This window comes from Schistocerca gregaria, chromosome 2 (assembly GCF_023897955.1).
Source record: "Schistocerca gregaria isolate iqSchGreg1 chromosome 2, iqSchGreg1.2, whole genome shotgun sequence".
NCBI classification, from domain to species: Eukaryota; Metazoa; Arthropoda; class Insecta; order Orthoptera; family Acrididae; genus Schistocerca; species Schistocerca gregaria.
Window position 1 is genome coordinate 474490883 of NC_064921.1, and position 12162 is coordinate 474503044.

Genomic DNA, 12162 nt, shown 5'->3' on the forward strand with positions numbered 1-12162 from the left:
AGTTCTCTGGGACCAAGGTGAATTCCCAAATTTCTGGCGTGACAGTAGCAAACGATGTCATAGTGGAACTTAATGCTATCTCCAATACCTTGGGCTTCCACTTTGTGGAGATTTAAAGCTCCTCCCACTATCACCCTGCCTTCCTCCATCAGAAATGAGCAGAGGTGATATGGGCGATACCCTTCTCTTCTCAGAATAGTGAGTGCTACAATGCCACCTTTACTATGAGGGAGCTGGATCGTGCTCTCACTTCATCCTGATCCTCTGCTGTAGGGCCAGATGATGTTCACATTCTTTCTCTTGAAGGCAAATACTTTCTCCTTTATATTTACAATGACATTTGGGCAGAGGGCACATTTCCCAAACACTGATGTGAAGCCACTGTCTTACCCATACCTAAGCCCGCTACAAACAAACACCGTCCTTCTAGCTACTGCCCATTTCTCTCAGCAGCTGTGTCTCGTGTCTGCAAGGTGATGGAATGTATGATTCATACCTGGCTGGTATGGTGGCTCAAGTTTCCCAATGTACCAACTACTGCACAGTGTGGATTTCAAGTGGCCGTACTGCAGTTGACTATCATGTCACTTTGTCCACCCATGCCATGCGTGGTTTTCCACAGAAATCCCAGACTGTGGCCATGTTTTTTGATTTGGAGGAAGCCTACTACACCTGCTGGAGGACTGGTGTCCTCTGTACTCTCGACATGTGGGGCTTCTGTGGCCGCATGCCCCATTTCCTTCAGGATTTTTAAAAGACCGAGTTTTCAAGATATGTGTGGGTTCTGTGTTGTTGGACACATTTATCCAGGAAAAATTGATGTTCCTCAGGGTCATGTCCTGAATGCCGTCCTATTTGTTATCACCTTTAACCCTATAATGGCATCTCTGGCTCCCATTTTCTTGACGATTTTGCCATCTGTTCCAGTTCTCCATGGACTTGTCTTATTGAGTGGTCTCTTCAGTGATGTCTTGATTGCCTTTACTCATGGAGCATTGACAAAACTACTTTTATGAATTTCTGGCAGTGCAGCTGGTTTCTTCCACCATCTTTGCATTTTGGGCCTGTTGCTCTTCTGTTCATTGAAACTAGGAATTTCCTGAAGTTCATACTCAGTAGGAAACTTTCTTGGTCCTCCCACATGTCTTACCTGGCAGCCCGCTGTGTGCAGTCCTTCAGTGTGCTACATGTCCTCAGTGCTAATTCCTGGGGAGCAGACTGAACCACCCTCCTCCTTTTGTACTGGTCCCTTGTTTGTTCGAAACTAGACTATGTGTGTTTTGTTTATGCATCTGCACGTCCGTCCCTCTTACAGCATCTCATTACTACCCACCATCATGGCATCAATTTAGCCACTGATGTCTTGCCTACAAGCCTGGTTGACAATCTGTATGCAGAATCTGCCAAACATCCACTGTCCTACCACCGTGACTTTCTCCTCAGCAGATATGCATGTCATTTGTCTACCATGTGTGATTACCCATCCTATGCCACCTCCTTTGATTGCCAGTATGGGGCACGTCCCTCTTCTCTGTTACTTCCTGGAGTTTACTTTCAGCTCTTGACCCAGCAGCTTAACTTAATGGTAGCTACAAAATTGTTAAGGCTTTCATGGCCACTTGTTGACAAACTGCCTACTGGCTTCTGTCTCGGGTTCTCCACGTCGGCCGAAGAACCCGAGACAGAAGCCAATAGGCAGTTTGTTAATGGTAGCTGCCACTTGCCTGATAGGTATGAACCCTTTGCCACCATGGCTTCATGCGGTAGTCCCTGTTCACCTTGGCCTTCAATTGCTACGTAAACACACTACTCAAGCCTCACACTATCACCGTAAGTTTCACAACCTTCGCACGGAACTTTGCGATAGTACCTTTGTGTACACTGATGGCTGTCAGACTGACCATGGTGTCATGGGTGCCTTTGTCATTGACGCCAACATTTTTTGTATTGGCTTCCAGGACACTGCTCAGTGGAGCGCATCGCTCTGTATCAGGCCATGCAGTACATCCAGTAACACAGGATTTTCAATTGTGTCTTGTGCTCTGACACTCTCAGTGCCCTTCAGAGCCTGTGTGTGCTATACAATGTCCACCTCTTAGTGCAATGAGTACAGGAAAGCTGTCACTTGCTCATTTTTGATGGAGCTACTGTGATGTTTACATGGGTTCCTGGTCATGTCGGTCCGCTGGGAAACGAGACCACTGACGCTGCTGCCAAGGCTGCAGTCCTCATACCTTAGCTTGCTAGTTCTTCCACCCCCACAAATGATCTCCATGTTTCTGTCTGTCAGCTGGTGAAATCACTTTGGCACCACCACTGGTTGTCCATTCATGGGAATAAGCTCCGAGGAATTAAGCCTTTTCCATCAACTTGGGTGACCTCCTCTTGGCCCTCTCACCATGACGAGATCATTTTAACTAGGTTGCATATTGGGCACTGTCTTTTTAGCCAATGCCATTTGTTAAGTGGTGCTCCCCCACCACATTGTGCTTATTGCCCTCAACCTTTGACAGTCCACTATTTCCTGATAGTGTGCCCATTTTTTAAAGCCTTACATTCTCATTTGTGGTTGCCATCTGAGTTATCGGCCATTGTAGCAAATGACACACGGGCTGTTGACCGTGTTTTACTTTTTATACGTATTTTAGAAATATGACCGAGGATATTTAATCTTTAGTTCAGGACCTCCATTTCTCTATGGCGTATTTTATAGACCTTTCTCTACATCCCTGTTTTTAGCTGTCTTTTCTTCCGCCGATTGGGATTAATGTATAGTCGTTTTTAACTACGCTCTTTGTTTTCATGTTTACAGTTCTGACATGGACACGTATGAACCTAGTTGTTTTTGTGCCCTAAAACAAAACAAACCATAGTTATCCAATGGCATGCAGCTCTTTCTATTACATATGTGTTAAACAGAATGCAGTACGAGGAATAAATAGTATAAATGCTTTGTACCCAGCACCAACAGTTATTTGTCCAAACTCCACATGGGAATGAATATTTGTAACAAATTAAAAGGCAAAAATATGAATAAGATTCAGGGTAGTTTGCTGAAGAGAGAATTGTACAGCATGTTAGTCCAAAACTGCTATTACCGTGTAGAATAATTCTTGAAACATAATATTGGTACTTGACCAAGACATGGTAAAAGAAACTGAAACATGATCACAGTCCTACAAAAAAATTAACAATGATTAAGTTTTCGTACAGTGTTTGAACTTAAATGCAGTATAATACATTGGTGTGCAAAATGTAAGGATGAAAGTAACTTTTACATGATTAGCCATTGCCAAGTGGTGTAACTCAATAAAAATTGACCCATACATAGATAAAACTGCTGCATATCATACAGAATATAACTGAAACAAATATGCAATAAGACAGACATAAATAACACTTGTGTTCAAAGACAGTCATTACACTGATGTCACCACATTTCCTGATCCTCCCTTGGTCATTACAAATGGCAGGAAATAGTTCTTAATAGGGTATATAATCACCACAGATGGCAATGCATGCTGTGCAATGTGCTCCAATGCTGGCCACAAGGTTGTTATGGAGCTTTTGTGGTAGGGCATTCCATTCCTCCAGAAGTGTGGTCGACCAGGGGGAAAGGGCATGCCAGTCCATTTGCCAAATATCCCTTCCTTCCAAGAGCTCTACCTCCTGTATTGTTCGATATAATCCATGCAATCATCCATAAAAATGAAGTCAGGGTCGAATGGTACCCTGCAAAGACACATATGGGGGAAGGAGTACAGTGTTAACAATAACAATGACTGCTGAGTGTACTGTATTGAAAGATTTGAGGGTGCATCATTATGCCTCCCCACACCACCAAAATCATCATGTTCAGAGGTTCATTGTCTGTTCCTACCTGTCACCATGTGAAGGTGTGTACGCCATTGTTGAACATGATCTTTTTTTCAGGTATTGTTGTGTACTGGTAGAAGCTGAACTTGGGGAAGATCAGTCTGGATTCCGTAGAAATGTTGGAACACATGAGGCAATACTGACCCTGTGACTTATCTTAGAAGATAGATTAAGGAAAGGCAAACCTACATTTCTAACATTTATAGACTTGGAGAAAGCTTTTGACATTGTTGACTGGAATACACTCTTTATAATTCTGAAGGTGACGGGGGTAAAATACAGGGAGAAAAGGCTATTTACAATTTGTACCGAAACCAGATTGTCATTATAAGAGTTAGCGGGGGCATGAAAGGGAAGCAATGGTTGAGAAGCGAGTGAGGTAGTGTTGTAGCCTATCCCCGATGTTGTTCAGTCTGTATATTGAGCAAGCAGTAAAGGGAACATAGGAAATATGTTGAGTAGGAATTAAAATCCGCAGAGAAGAAATAAAAACATTGAGGTTTGCCGATGACATGTTAATTCTGTCAGAGACAGCAAACGATCTGGAAGAAGAGCAGTTGAACAGAATGGACAGTGTCTTGCAAGGAGGATGTAAAATGAATATCAATAAAAGCAAAATGAGAATAATGGAATGTAGTCGAATGAAGTCAGCTGATACTGAGGGAATTAGATTAGGAAATGAGACACTTAAAGTAGTAAAGGAGTTTTGCTATTTGGGGAGTAAAATAATTGATGATGGTCGGTAGACTGACTATGGCAAGGAAAGCGTTTCTGAAGAAGAGAAATTTGTTAACATCGAATATAGATTTAAGTGTCAAGAAGTCTTTTCTGAAAGTATTAGTATGAAGTGTAGCCATGTATGAAAGCGAAACATGGACGATAAATAGTTTAGACAAGAAGAGAATAGCAGCTTTCAAAATGTGGTGCTACAGAAGAATGCTGAAGATTAGATGGGCAAATCACATAACTAATGAGGAGGTACTGTGTAGAATAGGTGAGAAGAGGAAATTGTGGCACAACCTGACTAAAAGAAGAGACCGGTTGGTAGGACACGATCTGAGGCAGCAAGGGATCGTCAATTTAGCATTGGAGAGAATTGAGGAGGGTAAAAATTGTAGAGGTAGACCAAGATATGAATACACTAAGCAGATTCAGAAGGTTGTAGGCTGCAGTAGTTACTCAGAGATGAAGAAGCATGCACAGGTTAGAGTAACATGGAAAGGTGCATAAAACCAGTCTCTGGGCTGAAGACCACAAGAAGAGGTTGCGGTGTGAGGAACCATAATGTTGTATGAGCATACTGGCCTCCAAATCTTTGAATCCAGACATTCACCCACTATACCCCTTCCATATGTGTCTCTTTTCAGGGATGCATTCAGTCATTTTTATGGACAAAAATGGGTGACTGTATCAAACAGTGCAAGTGGAGGAGCTCTAGGAATGAGAGGATATTTGATAAATGGGCTGGCTTGTCTTCTCTCTTATCTTCAATCTGATCAAGCACATGTGAGATACATTGTGGAGATGAATTGCAGCACATCCAGGTGTATGAATGACTGTCCAGCACTTGCTGAGTGCGCTGGTGGATAAATGGAATGTCCTACAACAAGGCTCCTTACCAACCTTGTGGCCAGCATGGGGCATGTTGCAGAGCATGCATTGCTCTCCATGATGATCACATGCCCTATTAAGAGCCATGTCTTACCTTTTGTAATGTCCAGGGAACCATCATAGACTGCATTGATTTCAGTGTAATAATTGTCTTTGAATAAAAGTGTCATTTCTGTTTCTCTCATAGCACATTTCTTTCAGCTATGTTCTGTACTACACTGTAGCAGTTGTTTCTATGTATGCCCAAGTTTCATTGAGCTGTGTTACTTGGCAGTGACACATCATGCAAAATTCACTTTTGTCCTTAAGTTTTGCAGACCTGTGTACTTAAATTTACAACACTAAAATTCCCTAAAACTAAAATTTTCTATAGCGTAATGTTGAGAAGTTTCCTGTACAATAAGTCACTGGTCTATCAGAAGAATTACCAGACTGGGAGGCAGGACATAATTATTGTTGTTGTGATCTTCAGTCCAAAGACTGATTTGAGATTAGCCCTCTTCACTAGTCTATTCTGTGAGTCTCTACATCTCATCATGATCACTGTAACCTACATCCTCTTCAGCCTGCTTATTTTAGTCAAAGCTTGGTTTCCCTCTGCAGTTTCAACACCCTCCCCCCCCCCCCCCTACTGCTTGCCCCCCCCTCCCACCCACACACACATCCTACAAACAAAATTAATTACTCTTTTACACCTCAGGATGTGTTCTGTCATCTATTGTTTTCTTTTAGTCAAGTTATGCCATAAAGTTCTTTTTTCCACCTTTCCAATTTGATACAGTACTTTTCCATTAGTTACTTAATATACCCACCTAGTCTTCAGCATTCTTCCATAACAGCACATTTCAAAAGCTTATGTTCTCCTCTTGTTCTCTTTGTCATCCCCATTTCACTTCCATATAAAGCTATAAACACTCCCAAAACTTAAGTGCTAACATTTTTTTTTCTTTTCTGGGAATGCTTTTTTTGCTATTGTCAGTTTACGTTTTACTCCTGTCTATTCTTGTTTCTGTCATTTATTTTGCTGGCCAAATAGCAAAACCCATCCACTACCCATGATATCTCGTTTCTTAAGCTATATCCCTCAGTGTTACCTAATTAATTCAGCTATGCTTTTCTTGGTTTTCATCTTACAACATCTTTTCAAGACACTGTCCATTCAATCCCAAGCCAACTCTGGCAAAATCACAGAGTCATTCACAAACCACATTTTTTTTTTTTTTTTTTTCCGTAATTGAACTTTAATTCTGGTTACAACTTTCTCCTTGGTCTCCTTTACTGCTTGCTCTGTGTACAGCTGAATAACATGCAGAGAGGGACTGCAGCCTTCTCTCCCTTCCTTATCCTTGAGCTATTATTACAGCTGTCTGGTTTTCATTGAAATTTTAGATAGGCTTTCACTACCGGTATTGTACCCCTAATAACTGTAGAATTGTAAAGTGTGTATTCCAGTCAATAGATTCGCCTTTCTTCAACCTATTTTGTGGTATTACTCCACATGTCACTATATTTCTCCAGAACCCAAACTTACCGTATGACTGGGATAAAAGTGAGGTGGGGTTGGGTGTGAGTTGAAGACTGTAGGAACAAGGAGGAACAAAGCAGATGCTCAGAACAGAAGACAGTAATCTGTGTATAAGTGTTGCTATTGCTGATGATGTAAAATATGTTGAAATAAGGTATTGAGCAAACAGTAATATGCAGCAGGACAGTATTTTGCAGATTAGTTGTACCAAGATTAGAAAGCAGCTACAACAAATCTTGGTAAACAGTGCATTACAGTTAAAAAGGAAACTTGTAAAAGAAGGAAACATGAGACAAAAGTTGTCTACAGCCTAAAACACAATCTAGTGCTGAAGACCAAGCCTAAAAAAGTCTACTTCAAATTACATTATATGTGTGCCTCCATAGCTGAATGGTCAGTGTGGTAGAATGCCATAGAGGGGCCCAGGACTGATTCCAACTGAGTCGGAGGTTTTCTCCACTCGGGGACTGAGTGTTGTGTTTTCTTCATCATCATCTCATCATCATTGATACGCAAGTTGCCAAAGTGGTGTCAACTAAAACGGGGATCTGTCTACCCAACAGAAGGCCCTAGCCACGGGCACATTATTACATTACACATGTTCATTCCACTCCTGAAGTGCTGAGGATGATCCTGAAATAAATGAGATGAAGCACTTCTGACTAAAACATGTAATTTCTGGTATTCCTGTACAATGATTGAGCTTAACTGTAAAGAAAATAAAAATTAAATTTATAATGAAGCTTATATTAGGTCTCTCACAAGAAAGTCATAGTTGATGATATTGTGTCATTTAAATTGGTTGTTATTTGTTTAATGAGTAGAAATAGGTTTGGTGCGTGGATATTGCCACCTGTCACTGAAAGTAACATTATCATAGAATCTCGTTTTGCAATATTTTTACTTGTAATAAGATTTCTTCAGTCAGAATATAATTTCATTTTTTCAGAGATATTGTTCAGTAATCGTCAAATATGCTATCTCTCTTACATAGATACCCCTTAGCATTTTTACAAAAGTGCTTGTGGAAAGCAAATACAGTTATGACACAGCAGAATGAATTAAATGAATCTTTTTAATGATTTATGCTAAGAGGAATTTCGTTTCTTCACACAAAGTGTTGTTCATGAATGTGTCATCAACAGTTTTAGTTTCGTGGTAACAAAAAGAGAATAATTAGACTGAAGCACTTAGTTTCTCAAGTTGTAAAAATGCATAATACTTTCATATCTCTTACTGTAGAGTGTCAAAGTCAGTTCAGTAAACAACTACTTCGTGCATGAGTAAGAAATAATTACCATGTTCTATTCTTTGAATCTTGTATTTTGCAGAATCAGCTGTATGGGATATTTTTCGAAAGTACATTTATTTAACATGATATTTCAGTCCCTGTCCGAGGCATTCATTCGATTCTTGGAGAATGAATCCAGACCACAGCCAAAACTTCGACTACTTCCACAGACTCAAGAACAAGCACCAAGGGAGAGATCCACTGTAAGTATCCAGAATAAATATATTGTGAATATTTGGACTATTCTGTTTTAACACTGACTTAAAACACAATGACATCAATAATTAACAGTGGTGCAAAATAAAGTGCCTGTCTGTCTTGTGATACATTTTTGCAGTAAGTAAATAAGTTAAACAGTTTGCATAATTTGCAAAAATAAATGTAATTTGAGGTGCTATATTAAATACCCACTATCATTTATATCGATGAAACAACTTCCTGTTCCCAGAACTATGCTTTAATAATGATGATTGTCAATTTTTTAAAGATGAGCTTGAAATGTTTCAAATGTTACTATTAACAACTATTTGCAGTTATAACTGATTTGTTAACAAGAGTTTCAAGATTACTGATCACATCAGACATTGTTAAAGCAAATTACTGTTGTGTCATTTTGGCCGTTGTGGCAGCGCAGTAGTTTTCCATGATTAAATTTTGAGATGTGGGCATGGTGAATAATGGAAAAATATAAGTTGGATCAATAAAATGAGAAATAAACGAGTTCTGAGAGGAATGTGAGAGCAGAGAAAGTTGCTGAGTTAATGAAAAGCAGGAAAGTGGCCAGGATACATACTAAGGATGAAGGAAGGGCTTATAATGTGTACGTGAAAGGGGAGAGGAACTGAGGGAGGAAGAGTTTCAGATTTCACATTTTCAATGATGGGCTGGACAGCAGCATTAAGAAGGAAGTGATGGACCAACAGAAGTGGAGTCACAAAGACTCTCCTGACATACCAGACATTACTGATGATGAAGACGGTTTTTCCAATGAAACCATCCTTGCCTTCAAAGTCTTATGATTCTCTACACAGTGGGCTTCTTGCCGAATTGGCATTATCTTTCTTTTTTGTATGAGACCAGTCTTGAATCAGATTATGCTTCCAGGGCAATGTGATGCATACACTGTCTGTCCAAAAAGTTCTGAGACTGATGTCTTTTCCTGGCATATACATAGCACCAGCATAGTAACTAAGGGGGCCGTTTGAACTAACATTCAACCAGTCAATTGTGAGCAGGCACTGTTAGCTAGTAGAAGCATGACCATAAAGTGTCAATCTGTGTCACAAAATGCAAGGCAGCAGCATTTCTAGATCATTCTCCAGAATTTTTTGAAGAAGTGAAAAATGTGCATGAAGTTTGTCCCACACACCTTGACTTTCAAATATAAACAATGATACCTGGGCACCTGCAAGACTGAAATAAAAATTAATAAAATTCTTTTCCGGAAAAAGAACCATCACAGGTGATGACACTTGGTGTTATCAGTATGTACCTACCACAAACAATAATTCAACAAAGGGTCTACATTTTGAAAACACAAACAGCATTCAAGCCAATGTAATACACAAGTAGAACAACATCCCAAAGAAGAACTTTTCTGGCAGCTTCAAATGCTTGTATGAACTTCTGAGCGTTGTACTTGAGGGGAGGGGTAGAGACTAATTAGAACACTTGAAGCATTAAAACCACCATCTGAAATTTCTCTCTTTCTTATTAATTCAGTTTCAAAACTCTTTGAACTGAGAGCTATTAGTGATATATACAAATGAGATTGCACAAATTTCCTTATTTTTATTATATGATTCTAACAAATAAACATTATACTTTAAGAAAACCATTGTAAATATTATTTTATGGTATAGCTTAACACACTGTTATTCTTTTTTGCAATAGCCGTCACCCAGTTCTTCAAGTACTACCTCAAGACGTTCACCACTGCTTCTCTCAGAAGTCCATCTACCCACATTCACACAGTTCCCTGCTGCTCGCAGTAGCAGCAGTATACTTAAAGATGTTCTCAAAGAGAGCTGACAGATTCTTTACCCTCTATCTCTGTAAATAGTGATTTGCTGTGGTTTTTAATTTAATGTATAAAACAAGAGATTTCACAGTTCTTTTAATCCGTATTTTCACATCTAAGGATGAAATTGAATTGAATGTTCTGAAATCAAGAATAAAACGTACCATGTTGAATGTGCTCAAGCATGATTGATGCTACAGAAATGTGAATTTTATATACTTAGGATTAAGAACAACTTCATTCTGTAATTAGACATTATTGTATATTTTTGCTTAAGACACTGATACCTTGTCACAACATTCCTTGCTAACTGACACCAAGTGATAATATCAAAGGTGATAATAACAATAAAACAAATTGTATTAAATATCATAAATGTGAAGCATTACCCACTTTTGGGGTATTTACAATCTTTCAATAACAACAAAAAGATGGGTAGTTAAACTGATATTCATTCTTACTATTGATTTTTTAAAAGTGAAAGATAAGGAAATGGTGTAATAATACTCAAATACAAATATTTATTACTTGGTCATGGATATAATCATCATTTAGCATCATGCTTATGAAGAATGCAATATGTTTCCTACATGTAAATGCCATCCTGCCTTTCAGTGTTTCCCTCTCACCTCTCCTAGTATCTCTAAAAGCCAGATGGCACAGCCAGAAAGTGCCAGTGTCATCATAACCCCTTGTTGCTACCAGAAGATATTAAAACTTGTCACAGGTTATGGCGAAGAAGGCAGTGTTACTAGCTTTTAGAGATAATATTTTTAGTGGGCCTGTTCATAAGCAAATGAGGTGAGAATAGTTATAAGGTATCACCAGAATGTTGACATGAAGCTAGTATTTGTTTCAGGTAGAGTATTTTATGTACAGTACTTCTCAAAATAGTATTCACAGTCTGGAGGTGTTTCATTTCCACATCTTGATGGGATCCTCTCAAAAAGATGCCATCAGCAAGAAAAACACATACAAGTTATGTAATGACACATGATATGAGTAGTTTGGTCACCACTGGTAACTAGAAAAACTATTTAGATATAGTTAGTTGAAATTAATCTTGGTATGTCTATTAGAGGGGGTCTGACACAGTATATTTTTTTATTTTACAACTGCAAACTGATCTTTATATTAACAGAACAACTAGCCTGTTCTCTCTCTCTCTCTCTCTCTCTCTCTCTCTCTCTCTCTCTCTCTCTCTCTCTCTCTCTCTCCCCCCCCCCCCCTCCCTCTCTCTCATGTATTTAAAACCCTTAATTAAAATATGTTCTTTTGATGTGCTTGTACATCGTATTCATCAGCCATATAAGAACAAGTTGCCTGATGTTATCATTTGTATTGTTGAAACCCTTCAATGCAGCTGTGCTGCTGAAAACCTTATATGCTGATAACTGTTAAAAATTAATTATATAGTTAATAAAAAGATTCCTTACATTTTAAGTTCCATTCTATTCATGTAAGTGTGCTGTGAATTCATATACTGCATTTGGATGAAAGTTAAAATGAACCTCATGCTGACTGAAAGTAATTTGTCTAACAAGACAAATTTTAAAAATGACAAAGAAACCACTTTTTCTCTTTCTAATATAATACAATGAAGTAGCTTCTCCTCAAGGATTGAACACAATTACTGAGATATGAAAAAGGGGCCATTGCACCATTGGCACCTAACAAAACAAAGACTGTGTGGTCATATGACTATAAGATTCATCTCAGTATTTCCTAGACATGCAAGCAGGAGCAGTTTGTACCGTCACATTTTGGCACATAGTACAAATATTGCAGACGATGGTGCATTAAGATAACTACAGCAAGAAGGTAAGGAAAAGGGCATTT

The 12162-nt window shown here is 39.0% G+C and overlaps 1 protein-coding gene across 5 annotated transcripts in view; it reads left to right on the plus strand.

The window, feature by feature from the left end:
• LOC126326538 (thyroid receptor-interacting protein 11-like) overlaps positions 1 to 11766 on the plus strand; it is a 414334-nt gene extending 402568 nt beyond the window's left edge. For all 5 annotated transcript variants that reach the window (XM_049995698.1, XM_049995689.1, XM_049995711.1 and 2 more), the window contains 2 exons: positions 8399 to 8506; positions 10197 to 11766. In XM_049995698.1, the coding sequence (XP_049851655.1) occupies positions 8399 to 8506; positions 10197 to 10334 (246 nt within the window). In that variant the 3' untranslated portion in view covers positions 10335 to 11766. The remainder of the gene's footprint in view (positions 1 to 8398; positions 8507 to 10196) is intronic.
• Positions 11767 to 12162: the final 396 nt, after the last annotated feature.